General features: G+C 42.8%; 1 protein-coding gene across 1 annotated transcript in view; it reads left to right on the forward strand.

Moving 5' to 3' along the window:
* MCC (mutated in colorectal cancers) overlaps positions 1-14,944 on the forward strand; it is a 167,376-nt gene that overhangs the window by 148,583 nt on the left and 3,849 nt on the right. Inside the window, exons 14-15 of the mRNA XM_009998799.1 lie at positions 4,519-4,725; positions 5,685-5,782. Coding sequence (XP_009997101.1) covers positions 4,519-4,725; positions 5,685-5,782 — 305 coding nt within the window. The remainder of the gene's footprint in view (positions 1-4,518; positions 4,726-5,684; positions 5,783-14,944) is intronic.

Here is a 14,944-nt window from a genome sequence, read left to right on the forward strand (position 1 = left end):
GCAAAAGGGGATAGTAAATATACAGAGTTGGTGTTGTCATTTAAATGAAATTTAGACACTATCTTTAGAAAACATATTTTCATGGAAAAAATTACTGCATATGTCAAGACTAATTAACTTTCTATGTAAACCTCACCTACTTATATTTTCCCACATGAAAAATTACTGTTGCCACCCTGTCTCACAGGTTCTATGTATCCATATCAGAATTCTCCATGGTAGTTTTAATTTTTTGCTTCAACTTCTGCATTCTTTTCTGTTCCTTCCCTGGGAGCCTCTGTGAGGCAGTGGCTGACAGTTTCCTTCTGCTGTGTCTTTGCTTCTGTACTTCAAAGTCACATTGTCTTGACAGGAGAAAACTAACATATCAGGTGTGCTTTTGGTGTCCATGATACATCTTCTGAGACAGATTGCAAACTTTGGAGTTCCTATATCATGATCTAAGCTTACAGTTTTCCTAAACTAAGGAGTTAACCACTGGTCCACAAATGTATTCTGAGCTAGGATACATAGTACAAACAACATTCAGTCTTTAAGTTAAAACTTCTGAGTCATATGAAAAATTATTTCCAGAGATTCATTGTTGCCGTGGTTCAGTTCACCTTTTTCTTCTAGTAAATGCAGGGTTGCAGGTTATGCAGGGATGAGGTCAGGAAGGCCAAGGCACAGCTGGAGCTGAACTTGGCAATAGATATTAAGAGAAACAAGAAGGGCTTCTACAGGTGCCTAAACCAGAGAAGGAAAGTTAAAGAAAGCCCACCCTGATGAGCCACAATGGTGAAATGGTAACAACAGGTAAGGAGAAGGGTGAGGTTCTCAACAACTTTTTTGCTTCAGACTTCACTTTCAACCCCTCTCCTCACAGCTCCCATGTTGATGGCCCACAAGATGCAGATCAGAGAGGCAAAGTCCCCCCCACTGTAAGTGAGAATAAGGTTCATGAGCATCTGAGGAACCTGAAGATACACAAGTCCACTAGGTCTGATGAAATACATGCCAGAGTCCTGAAGGAATTGACAGATATAATTGCCAAGCCACTGTCCATGATATTTGAAAAGTCATGGCAGTCAGGTGAAGTCCCTGGTGACTGAAAGAAAGGACATGTTACGCCCATATTTTAAAAGGGTAGAAAGGAGGACCCTGGGAATTACCAGCCTATCAGCCCCGCCTCTGTGCCTGGGAAGATCACGGAACAGACCCTTCTAGAAGACAAATGTCTGCCTCCTAGAAGACAGGGGCAAATCCTGCCTGACCAACCTAGTGGCTTTCTACAACGAAGTGACTACATCAGTCAACCAGGGAGAAGCAGTGGATGTCATCTATCTGGACTTCTGCAAGGCCTTTGACACGGTCCCCCACAACATCCTTCTCACTAAATTGGAGAGATACGGGTTTGATGGGTGGACTGTTCAGTGGATAAGGATATTCACATCCAGAGGGTAGTAGTCAATGGCTCTAAGTCCAGATGGAAAATGATGATAAGTGGTGTCCCTCAGGGGTCTGGATTGGAACCAGTGTTATTTAATATCTTCATTAATTATACTTAATATCTTAATTAATGATATTGACAGTGGCATTGAGAGCACTCTAAGCAAGTTTGCTGATGACACCAAGCTGGGTGGTGTGGTTGATATGCCAGAGGGATGGGATGCCATCCAGAGGGACCTGGACAAGCAGGAGAAGAGGACCCAGGTGAACCTCATGCAGTTCAACAAGGCCAAGTGCAGGGTCCTGCACCTGGGCCCAGGTAACCCAAGATATGAATACAGGCTGGGGGAGGTCACACGTGAGAGCAGCCCTGTGGAAAAGGACCTGGGGGTACTAGTGGATCAAAAGCTGGACATGAGCCACCAAGGGAGGTGAAAAACTGGGGGACAGGAGAAAGGAAGATGCACTGAAACTCTGTCTTCCTTCATTTTCCAGATCCCCATTTGATTCTCTGTGACATTTCTTATGGCTCTGTTTTTATTACTGTAGGCACTTCCCCCTTCACCTCTCACTTCTCCATGAAAGTAGTAATGCTACATTTGTGGTCGTCTGTTACTACCACAAAATCTTGTGCTTTCCTTCCAAAGATGCAACAAAATTAACAGGGAGGCCTCATAGTGGCCTTTCAGTACCTGAAGGGGGCCTGCAGGAAAGCTAGGGAGGGACTTTTTACAGGGGTTGCAGTGAGAGGACAAGGGGTGATTGTTTTAAGCTGAAAGAAGAGAGATTTATGTTAAGAGATCAGGCATAAATTCATCAGTGTAAGGATGGTGAGACACTGGGACAGGCTGCCCAGGGGTGTTGTGGGGGCTCCATCCCTGGAGGTGTTCAAGGGCAGGTTGGATAGGGCTCTGAGCAGCCTGTTCTAGTGGAAGGGGTTCCTGCCCACACAAGGGAGTTGGAACTGAACGATCTTTAAGGTCCCTTCCAACTCCAAACATTCTGTGATTCTGTGATTTAGCTGTCCTATTCCTAGGCTGAATTTACCTAGCTTCAGCTTCCAGGCTGGGTTGATCTTGTCATGACCCTCTCAGATAGATAACCCTCTGTAAAGAGTATGTAAGTGCAAAGTACTGATCAAATTACTGCTCAGCCTTTACTAAGCAGGCTAAGTAGATTATTAACTTTAGAAATAGAGTCTTAAGAAGCTAAATCCATACACCCAAGTATACTAGACAATCCAGTTCAACTCCTATAACTAAATTTCCCCATCATTATTTATCAGTGTTATTTACATTTCTTATTGTTGACAAAGGAAATTAATTATAAGGTTGCCTAACAACTAAATTTCTGTAAGCCACATTGAATTAAGTGGATTGTGCTTCTAACCTTCAGTTCACAAACAAGTAGATGAATAAATGAATTATTTTAAAGCTCATACAAACCTTTCCAAGCCTGAGGGTTTTTAGGATATGGGTTTTATTTTTGCATGGTTGGTGATTCTGAATAAGCCAGTGATTACCTGTGATTACTATATTCTGGTAGTAACTGTGCTATACCTGTGCATGCATCTTACACTTAATCCAAACTGCAAATTTCTGGTAGGAATGTAGGTTCTCTTCTACAGAAAAATGTTAGTCTAAATATGTGCCAAGATTTGTATTTGTGTAATCTTTGTTAGTAAAGAATATCATACGAAGAGCATTATGTTTGAATGGATAAGGTAAGATACCTCTGATAATTTTATTACTATAATTTTTTGTTTGTTTAAAAAGTAATTTTAAAATAGTGATTTGTTCCTAGACTGCCCACACAACAAGAAACTTCTATCTTTTAGAGATGTTTTCACAACAAACAAGTCTAGAACTATACTGTAATACAGAAAATTACTGTATAAACTCAGTATTTCACCCATGAGGTGACCCAAGGCACAGCAAGCTCTACAGTGAAAACATGATTCTAGATTGTGTTTGGGTTTTTTTATTTGTTTTGCTCGTATTTTTTTTGTATGATGGTGGCTTTTTAATGCATACTGTAAATGATGTTTTACGACTATTTTTTAAAATTTTTTGTGGATGATGGGGTTTTCTGAGTTAAAAAAAATAACTAGGCATTTAATGGAAGAAACTTCCCAGAAGTATTATACACAAAGAGCCTTCTCCCTCAGGGTAGCCATAGAGCTGCTTTTCTTGAAAGGCTGGGAGCAAATGCTGGCAGAAGCATCTCCACACTCATGCCTACTCTTCTGCCCAGCCACTGCCAGGCAGATGTTGAAGCAGAGGTGCGTCCCCAGACCGCGGTTGTTCTGTTTCAGTAGTTGACAGACCCATCGTAAATACCAGAGTGGCAGAAGGATTGCACAAAAGAACTGGCTCTCAGAAGTGAGCTTCTTTCTGTGAAGTGTCCATCTTCTGGGGATCATATTTATGGAAGAATAAAAGCAAGGGCAATTTTGTTACCCTCCAGTTGTGTGTAGTTGGGATTCTGCCCACCTAGAGAAGGGAAATTAAAAATGGACATCCAGTGGTGCTGTACCCAGTTGCCCTTTTGGACCAACTCATTCTACCAGAGACTGGTTTTATGAGGCAGGAATATGTGACCTGTGTTTGCTGTCCTAGTCCCCCAGGCCTACTCCACAGTGATGACATAAAGCAACTCTGATTCTTACCTATCAATAACAAGCTGGAATCTAACAAGTAGGGAGCTTGTTGACAAGAAGGTCAGACACTCTTGGCTTTAGGGCAGTAGTCTCTGGAGGGCAAGGTAGAACAAAGGAAATTTCAGCTTCTGCAGCAACCTACTCAGATCCCTGATACTCGAATTTCAGCACCACATTATTTGCTCTGTTTCCTCTGAATTTATGTCTGAGGCTGATTAAGTGATGGCACAGCTTACCATACACACTGAGTCTCAAGATCTGTTGGTCTTCTGACAAATATAATACGTGATTATAAAATGCCTTTTGGATGCTGGTAGTGCTCTCCATGGAAATAACAGTCAAATATTAAGAGTGAATGAAAACATTTAACGTCATCTTCTTTTAGGTATGTAGTCCCAGGGAACAGCATGCTGATAATGTTTCTTCAACAGGAGGAGATGGCAGAGCTCAAGGCACAGCTTTACCTGCTAGAGAAGGAGAAGAAGGCATTGGAATTGAAGCTGAGCTCTCGAGAGGCCCAGGAACAGGCTTACCTTGTCCATATTGAGCACTTGAAGTCTGAAGTGGAAGAGCAAAAAGAACAGAGAATGAGGTCACTCAGCTCAACAAGCAGTGGAAGCAAAGACAAACTGGGCAAGGTCAGGAGTCAAACAAGTTTCCAAAATCAATGTAAACATGGTTTGTTATATCCCTCAGCAATCTTTTAGCATGTTAATAATTTTCCTCTTTAGTCTGTATGTACGTCTTTTCTCTCTTCTCCAGTTGCTAGGTGGTTATTTCCATCCTGCGACTTAGGAGGACTTTGTAGAAGTGCTATTTAAGCCTGGGCTAAAAGAAGTTTGGAGTCCAACAAAGCCCTTCTTGCCAAATATAAAAGCTGCTGTGGTTTAAATGTGTTGTGTCCTTCCTGTTGTCACTCACTTGAAACAGTGAAAGAGAGTCTAAGCAAAATGTCATCCTCCCCCTACTCCAATCACAAATATGAAGAAATAGAGCTCCTTTCTATGAAGCTGCTAGAACATTTTAATGCCAGTCTCTTTTTCCAAAACAGTTTGTAATTATTTGAAAATGTGGACTTTTATCCCCTTAGTATAATGCAAAATTAACATAATTCTGCATTTACATTAATAAGTTGCAGGAAGAAAAGGTGATACATTAAAAAACTTGTAGTCTTGTTACTTTAGTGCTTTGTCCCCAGAAAACCTTAGCAATGTGTTTTAAAACAAAACCCAGAGCTAGTGTACAGCTGTGTCTTTAAGCGTTTCTGGCAAAGCATCATCTGAATTGTTGGATCCGAGTGCTTCTTTTTTGAAGTGTAGTGTCAAAAGTAATATAAGGCACGAGAAGTTAGGCACACTGTAGCAGCATTCTGCAGATCAGTGAGCTATGGAGGTTTAGGAAAGGTTTAGAAGGATTTGGGAAGTGTTAATCCATTGCTCCATTTCTTGGTATGTTGATCCACTGACATGATGTCGTGACATTGTGATGTTTATTTCACCTCCATTTTAAGAGTGGCTGTGAAGGAAGAGGTTTTCAGAGTTTTCCCATTAAGATGGGAAAGACATTTCAAATTAGATGACCTTTTCTCATTTCTCAGGAATGTAGTGATGGCGCTGCAACACCATTAACACTGGCTGAACTGAGGCCCTACAACGAGAGCGAGCTGGCTGCTGAGCTGACAAATGCACTCAGAAGGTAAGCAGCTTCCTTCACCAGGCACATGGCTTGCCCTGTAGGTGGAGGGCAAGGTTTAGTTCACTCTTACCCTCCTGTGGTTTAAGGGCGATAGCAGATTTTTCCTGTGAGAAAGAAAGTGACAGAAGTTCTTTTAACTCTCCTCTCTCTTTCGTTGTTCTTCAGCTGATAAAAGTCCTGCACATGTTTCGTAGCTCCCTTCCCCTTTGGGTTCTCTAAATTTCAGATTGACTCTATCCTTAAAAAGCCCTCAAAATGTCAGACATGTCCATATTCAGACAAGAATATGATACACAAAACATAACTTGCTTGAGTGCCTGCAGAAAACCTTTAGTGATGAAAGGTTTTGAAGTGAGGTCTGTTTAAGAAGGTTGGTTGCAGATTAAAACAGGGTAGGAGTTAACAGGAGTGGGAATTGCTGTGCTTTTGATGACTCAGATGTTGCATTTGTGTTCTGAGTATGTAAATAGAACCACAGTTCAATTATGAATGATATTGTTGTGTGAAGCATTAGCTCCTCAATGAGAGAAAATTGATGTCTTGACAAACTGCGTTTATCATCAGCCAGGTTTTAAGCCAAAGCTTTCAATACAGTTATACATTAACCAGGTGTTTGTGCAGCAGTTTGCACTGCACCAGCTATGTGGTAAACTTAATGACAAAGATATTCACTGTTTTCCTAGCTGTTTCAGTACTTGTTCCACCTTTTCTAAGAGATGCCTGTCTGATACGTAATCTACTTATTGTATTTTGAACCTTTACAAAATGCTTCTAAAATTTTTGGCTGCAAAGAGTGTGTTTTACTTTCCTGGTGTTTGCACCCTCTTTAATGGTGCTCTCAGGCAGCTGTGGTGTTTCATTGCTTAAGTGCTATTTTCATTGGTGCAACTTGTAGTGTGCCTAGGGACACTTAAGCCTGCAAGGCATTATGTAAAAGTGATTGTTACTACTGCAGAATCAATATCTCTGATATCATTTGCTTAATAGTCTGGCAGTTGCTGAGTATTTAGTTTGCTTGATGTGGGAAACAAAAATTCTGTGGTTAAAATAATCAAAACTGTCATTTGTGTGTGGGCAGATAAAACCATGGACAAAGTTATTTGCATAAACATTGCATATTGCCACTGGCCTCCCCCATATCCCCCATGCTCCAGTCCTAGTGGGAGCAGCTCCACTGGCATTTTCTGTCTTCACTCAAACTGCAGCTTTTTCCTGTTCCTGTTGTTTGCTCCTGGATTTTGAGAAGATCCCAGTGACCTTACTGGAGGCTTGAGCATAGTCGTGAAATGCATCTTGCTGACAATGGAGACAAAAAAAATGTGCTTTATCTACTAGGCCTTAAGTTGATTAGGATGGATTTCCAGCCTAGGGCATAGCAAATGCAGTTTGTCAGGCAGAAACGGGGAAGAAAAATAATCAGGTTAAATTGTACATAAATTTTGGAGTGGAGACTATGTGTAATGGAAATAAAACTGGCTACAGCCAGTGGGGCTCAAGCACAGTTTCTGCAAGCTGTGTCGACGGGGTATTTTTCTCCCTTATTTAGTCTGCCAAATCAAACTACATTGTTAGTCTCCTTATCCTAAAGTCTTCTCTCTGAACATCAGTAGAAGGTCTCTCTAGCACATGAGAGAAGCTTACTGCAACCTGTTTACCTACACCTATGCTAAAAAATACCAGCAGTTCTTAACTGCCATGCTGGATAAATGGAGCCTTAGATGTCACAATGAAATTTGCACCATGATGGTTTCACAAAAGAGTTTTAAAAATAATTAAAGTGCATTTTACTCACTGCAGGTGCTACAACAATGCAGAATGGTCTGAAGTGACTGTGGTAACTTTAGGGGCAAAGTGGACTTAGTATGTGCCCTTCTCTCAGTGCACTTCCTCCTTTTATGAGACAACAAGTGCTGGCACCATGTGTGAACCTGGTTCCTCTCCCAGGCATCCTCCTTGCTGACCAAAGAAGTAGGACCCAAATTCAACATAAGAACCATTTTACCCAGTAACTGTGTTTGCTGTGGGGGAGGAGGGAGATGTGAAACATCGCACACTGAATCAGTGTTCTAGAGGCAATATTTAAATGCCAACGTTCAGGAGTATTTCAGTGCTGTTGCAACTAGTGCACACATCCAGCAGTTGGACCTCTGTCTGTTGTTACTCCAGGCAGTAGATGCTACACAGGGGACAGCATCTGCAAGGATAGGGGCAAAATCCATTTGCTTTTGGTTCTTTTGGTTTGTCAGAGAATGTGGTATCAATCAGCAACCCTGCGTGCTGCCCCCTCCCCATCCTGTCTTCATAGAGACAAGCCTTGGCAGCTTCCCCCTCTTCTGTTTTCCCATTCTGTCCTTCTGTTGCTGCAGAGCTGTCAGGTTCTTCTCAGTTAATTGAAATAGAGAGAAACCAAAACAAAAGCACAGGACACAGTTACAGTTTGGATGTTGAGATGGTTTGGAACTGTTTATTTATACAGGGTCTGGAAATGGCTATGCAGCAGAACAGTCTCATCCACAGAGGTAGCCTGTCGTCTCTCTGCAGATTTTCTCATTAATCTGGAAACCAGCAGTGTGTTATAAACCTCCCTGAGTTGTCATTGGTAGAACCCATCAGCAGAAACTAAAGACATTAAATTCTTCATTTATTGTTTCATAACATATTTGTTGTAGTAGGACTCAGGGTTTCCCATGGCAGTGTTGAGCATTAAAACCCATCTTACGGGCTTACCATAGAAATTACTTTTCCATGACCACTGTGCTAACTAGTAGAAATGTAAATTATCCACGAGTTCCATGTTGTCAAAGTTATATCTAGGTTACCAGACATCTGGTATTGCAGGCTGAGACCACAAATTTAGAGAGACATCCTCTTCCAGCCAAACATAAGGCAACTACAGACTGGTCAGCTTCACCTCCTGTGTGACCTGCCCCCTGTTCTGGCAGAGGGGTTGGACTAAATGATCTCTAGAGGTCCCTTCCAAACCCTAACATGATTCTGTGATTCTAAAAATATTTTTTGCCAGAATCCTTAGCTATTTTGTTTTTCCCTCTCTGCTTTCTTGATGGAGTGTTTCGATGTGCATGAAGCCATTTGAGTTTTTTCTTGAGTTTGACACATTGATAAACAAGCTTGTTGGCAGGTAATGCTTTATTCTTGGGGAGGCAAAAATGTATTCCCAGCAATCTCATGGCCTGGCACTGACATCTTGATGATTGTGCCAGAGGCCAGTTTTATGTGAGAGGATTTTGTTGAATACCCTAAAATCAGGCACATTACACAGCTTCTGAGGGAGACCTTAAAATGAAATCGTCTTTGCTGGTGTGTTATGCTCTGCTGGAGTAGGGGGAGGAATAGCTGCAGATAACATGTATGAATTCATAACCTAGCAGGCACATATGAGATTAGAAACGCATTAGACATGGCAGGAAGGAGGCTGTAAGAAGAATTTTGGATATCCAGCAAAGTGATAATGATGATACAACTAACGTTTTCTTTTCTTTTACTAAGTTTTTTCATTCTGTGAAAAATGGCCAAATGGCTTCTTAGAAATTCTTTGATTGTTGAGGTCCTCTTGCAGCCTCTCCTTTAGCGAGGCCTTTGACAAGGTTTCCCACAGCATTCTCCTAGAGAAGCTGGCTGCTCCTGACTTGGATGTGCGCACACTTTGCTGGATAAAAAACTGGTGGGATGGCCAGGTCCAAAGAGTTGTGTTCAGTGGAGTTAAATCCAGCTGGTGGCTGGTCACAAGTGCTGCTCCCCAGGGCTCAGTGCTGGGGCCGCTCCTGTTGAACATCTGCATTGATGAGTTGGATGAGGGGTTGGAGTACACCCTCAGTAAGTTTGCAGATGGCATTAAGTTGAGTGGGAATGTTGATCTGTTTGAGGGCAGGGAGGCTCTGCAGAGGGATATGGACAGGGTTGATCAATAGGCTGAGGCTAATTGTATGAGTTTCAATAAGGCCAAATGTTGGGTCCTGCACTTTGGCCACAACAACCCCTGGCAGTGCTACAGTGACTAGCAACAGAACAAAAGGAAATGGGGTCAAGTTGCACGAGGGAAGGTTCAGATTGGATACTAGGAAATGTTTCTTCACAGAAAGAGTGGTGAGGCATTGGAACAGGCTGCCTAGGGAGGTAGTGGAGGCACCATCCCTGGAGGTGCTCAAAAAAACAGGTGAATGTGATGCTTTGGAAGATGGTTTAGTGGTTAGGTCTTGTAGGGCAAACAGTTGGACTTGATGATCTTGAAGGTCGTTTCCAACCTTGATGATCCTATGATTCTTGTATTTCCAGCTGATGATAGCTGGTGTGTTTTCATAGGGTTGTATTTTGTGTTAGTATTTAGAAAATCCTTTATAAGCAGTGAAATACTTGGGCAGAAAGGACCTGAGAATACTAGTTAAGAATCATGGCAGACAAAACAAAACACACTGTAATTAGACTGACTGTTCAGACCTCATCTGGGTCATCAGTTGACACAAAATTGCAATCTCAGATGGTTATGCAGGTTTACATGAATTGTGTCAGTCTGGACGTGTTTCAGTATCTCCCTCACAAAAGGGTGACTTTCCATCTGGCAACACAACAAACAAGCTGTATGTTGACCATGTCTAATGACTTACGAACTGAAAGATAACCTAGTATGCAATGCTACTAATTGGGAGGGTGCCATAGAGATGGAAAAAGGTGTTAAATCAGTAGGACTGGCAAAAAGTACCTTTTGCATAGAGCTATGGTTTTGCCTGTCTGGAATTGAAAACTGCAGGCATTTTTAGTAGACACAGAAAACTCATCCTATTGCAATAGCTTCCATGTGTCTGTTGAGACACAGGAATGTTCTTTGCAGGCTTAGGTCCTTATGCCTGTCCAAAGAACAAAATGCTGTGTTGTGCCAAACTTCTTGCTTTCAGAGGGCAACCATTTCAACAGAAAGCTGTGCCAAGCCATGGCAGTGGCTATTTCCTGACACAATGTCAGCCAGAGATAAATCAAACCACCTTATTTTATTTTAAACTTCCACAGACCATGTGACAACATCTTAGCTTGGCGTATTTTCAAGGACCACCCTTATTTTCATCATAGTAGGATCCAGAAGTGTGTAGGAGCATTTCTGGAATTCAAGCCTGTCCTGGCCAGCAGTAAGTCTTGGAAATGAAAAGGGGAATGCCTAAAACACATAATATCATAATGATTCAGATTTTAAATGGCTCTGAAGAATTAAATCAGTAAAATCGTCTTTCTGTTTGGCCAAAGTACAGGATGAACATACACAGTGGATAAAAGTAGAGACAGGGAGGTGGGGGTTGGTACTCAGGAGCAGCTGATGAGTTTTTCCACTGCGTTGTCAGCTGCTTTTTGCTGGTTTCACATACTTATTTCTGTTCTCGCATTATCACATCCATTAAATGGGGAGGTATGTAACTTTTAGACATTGAAAGCGAGAAACTGGCATGTGTTGCAGTCATTGCAGATTTCAGGCGTCTTTGTCTTTCTTTATGACTGTGCATCTCCTGCCATGGTTTCCCTTGGCTGCCTGAAGGGTTTAGGGGGCATGAAATCTCTCTGGAAATTCCCCCTAGAGTCTCACTGAGAGAAACCTCCTTGGAGGAAGAGAAATTGCTTATGGTGAAATAAGGGACATGTTCCTCAGAAGTGTTTTGAGTAGCTAATTTTTTTCTATGGATAACTAGTTTTTCTCTATTTTTTACATAAAGTAAGTAGTTCTCCTTACCATTGCATGCTTATCTGAACTGCTGAGCTGCTGTGCACTTGGATATAATCATCACAGGGAGTTCCAGATAGCTCTGGGTCTGGAGAGCTTCCAGGCTGAGCTGGCAGAGCTGGATGGGAGGTTGAGCCATGAGGGTGGCAGGCAATCTGCTGCCTCCCTCCAGGCCTGTTTCCCGTTTTGCTGCCAGTCTGTTGCTTCCAGGACCCCACCTGGCCTGTCTCCCCCACTGCCAGTGGTGTAACACATGCCTGTGGTACCATCTGCATTTTGAGATCTGCTCTAATCATCTGACAATCGGCAAAAAAGCAGCACAGTGTCCTACACCAGTGTATTTTAAAGTGCCATCTTGTTTGTGATCAGAAGAGGCTGCCTTTGCACTGGTAGCAGGCAGCAGAGTGTTTTAAAGCACACTGATGCCTCAGGAGGTGAGTCAGGAAGACAGGGCATTTGAAGATGGTGATTTTAAGACTCTTGGCATTTGCATAGTATTGTTTTGTTGGCTTTTTAAAAAATTCTGTTATATATTAGTTGTTTTCCTTAGCAGGCCAACCCAGAGCAGTGAGTCTGACATGCATTTGAATTGGCTTGGGGATTCTGCATGCCAGTCTGAGGTCAGAGGTTAGTTCAAACTGCTGATGAAAATAAAAATTATCTACATTCCTTTTAAACGTCCATCTCTTATCTCCTGAGAGAAGAGGAAACAAGTGCCTAGAAAATGCAGTCATCTGTCACCCTGTTCAGCTGGAATTGGAAAAGGCATAGAGGGAAGTGAGGAAACATGCCAGGTTTAAAACAACAGGAGGATATTGGAAAAAGGGCTAGGAGTTAGGAGTGGGATGGAAGGTGTGTGTCTCCCCTTCAGGGGAAGTGCAGGAAGTGCTTCTGCTTCCTCCCTCTCCTCCCCAGACCCCACATGCCTGGGGACTGGCCAGCCTGCATGTGTACCTGCACCTAGGAAACATGGGGCCCCTGTCCCACTGGACTGGCTGCCTGGCTGCTGCCCTGGGGCTTGGTGTTTGTGAAGCTCAGGCGAGGATGCTGAGCTGAAGCCAGTGGTGCCAGTATGGTCAGGGGAGCCAGAATTTGAAGGGATCTACTTGTAGCAAGTCATGGTCCCTGGTGGGTAAAGGATTTTCCTGTGGATGGTAAGATGTCAGACAATCAAGCCTCAAAGGCCCCTGCATCCTCTGTGGCTGCCTGGCTGCTGCCCTGGGGCTTGGTGTTTGTGAAGCTCAGGCGAGGATGCTGAGCTGAAGCCAGTGGTGCCAGTATGGTCAGGGGAGCCAGAATTTGAAGGGATCTACTTGTAGCAAGTCATGGTCCCTGGTGGGTAAAGGATTTTCCTGTGGATGGTAAGATGTCAGACAATCAAGCCTCAAAGGCCCCTGCATCCTCTGTCCAGCTGTGGTGAAGTTTCTTACCTCCTGATTTGGAGAAAGCTCATTAGTCCTTCTTTGCTGAAGATTTGGCAAGAGCCATGGGTGCTCTTCACCCCAGGGCAGAGGGATGATAGCTTGAGCTTTCACAGGGGAGGGGAGTTAGCTGGGTACGCTCCAAGCCAAGGGCAGTAAAATGAACTTGCTGCATGCCAGGGAAGAGCAGTTCTTGTTTGCAACACTGAAGGATTCTCAGTGAAGTGAGCAAGGACAGGAAAATTCACCTTGGAAGAATTCTGGTGTATGAAACCTGAACATGTCTGGAAAAGCCCAGGCAGGAGGGAAAATACAAGGTGTGCAAGACCTTGCTCACATTATTCTAGTCCACATATGGTGTCACTGTGCAGAAGCCAAAATGACAGAAACTGCAGAAATGTGCCCAATGTTACATAGTTTCCTTTGCAGCTCTGGCAGAATTCCCCACTCTCTGCAGCAGTAGCCTTGAAACCAGAGAAAACATTTAAGTCCTCAAACCATCCTGTTCCTGTGAAGCAGAAAGTCCTTGAAAACCGCTTAGCAACTGCCTGCTGAGTGATTGTGAAAACAGAAAGCAGAAGTCTTTGTTACCAGCGTATGGGGCTTTTCACTGAAAACAGTGATTTTAGCAGCTGTTGAAGTAGACTGTAGGCCTACTTATATACTTACTCTGAGCTTTGGGAAGGGAGCAGTCAGGGACTTGCCCAGCTGACTTGTCGAGTGCCCTGCAGCAGAGAGCCCTTATGTTGTAAGCAAGCCGTACACACTCATTTTCTCTGTGAAGACAAAGTGCAGTAGCTGTTTTCTCCACAGCTTCAGCAGCAGTAGCTAGTTGGAAGAGGAGCTGTTGGGAGCAAAAGCTGTGCTGACTTCTGCAGTCCAGTTGACTTGAGGCCTCATGGCCTGTGTTCTCCTAAAAATACGTGCTTCTCCTTCCCTCTTCCCATCAAAATACACAAATAAATGCTTTCTCAGGATCCATACTGGTCCACATTACAGCCCTGGGGCACACTAGCAATGTGAGTTTGGAGTGTAAGCTTCTATGCAAGTGTGCTCTTTAGACTCTGGAAGACTGACCCATGTCAGGAGGATGTTGGTATGGTTGCATCAAAGGCAGTTCCATCCCTGGTTCACAGCTTTTATATCTTCTCAATCTGGAAAAATGCTGCGTATGAATAGGACTATTGTTTTAAAATATTCTATCTTACTAAGCATGTAGTGGCTGATTCTCTACATCCTGCTGATTTATAATAACAATCAGGAGCGTGAAGTGGTGCTAGAAATCCCATAAAAAGAGCCAACCCTGAAATGCATTAAAGGAATACAAATAGCACCTCAGGATTCATCATCACTCCCTTTCGCTGCCCAACTAAGCAATCAGTCTTAGAGAGACACAAATCAGTGCTTTTTCTATAAACTGAGGCACTTAATGGTAGAAATGAAGTGGGAAGAGTTAGTATTATGAGGTATGGGTTTTGCACGAACGGATGGAACATTGGTTGGGTAGCCAGTAAGCCCTGACATCTCTCATCTGCTACTAAAATAGAATGTGCAGCACTCCAGGGAAAACCTGACGTGTTTTTTGCAGGTAACAGTAGATAACCAAGTGTACATGCATTTCTATTTCCCAGACTAAAATAAGGTCTCTACTAGGCCTTTACTGTTGCTGCTATGTCTGTCTACTCGTGTTACTTGTTCTATTAAAATGCCTCTTGAAATATTTACATAGGCATGTTTTAAATGGGCATCATGAAGTGTAAAAGTAGATCCTAATGTGTTGTTTCTATAATATTTTGGGACACTTCAGCACATGCAATTAAACCACCCGTTGCTCTCTCTGAGATTAAGGTGGGAGTAGGCACTAGCTAATGCTGTTTCCACAGACTGAAAGACATCAAGAAAAGCCAAAAGAACTGTGTGGATCATGCCAGTTCAGGGAATATATGTTCTACTGATATAAATCCAAGTTTGAGGTATCTACGTATTTGAAGGATTACCCACTATTACTTATTAAGCAAG

The sequence above is a fragment of the Chaetura pelagica genome, unplaced genomic scaffold (assembly GCF_000747805.2).
Source record: "Chaetura pelagica isolate M959 unplaced genomic scaffold, ChaPel_1.0 scaffold306, whole genome shotgun sequence".
NCBI lineage: Eukaryota > Metazoa > Chordata > Aves > Apodiformes > Apodidae > Chaetura > Chaetura pelagica.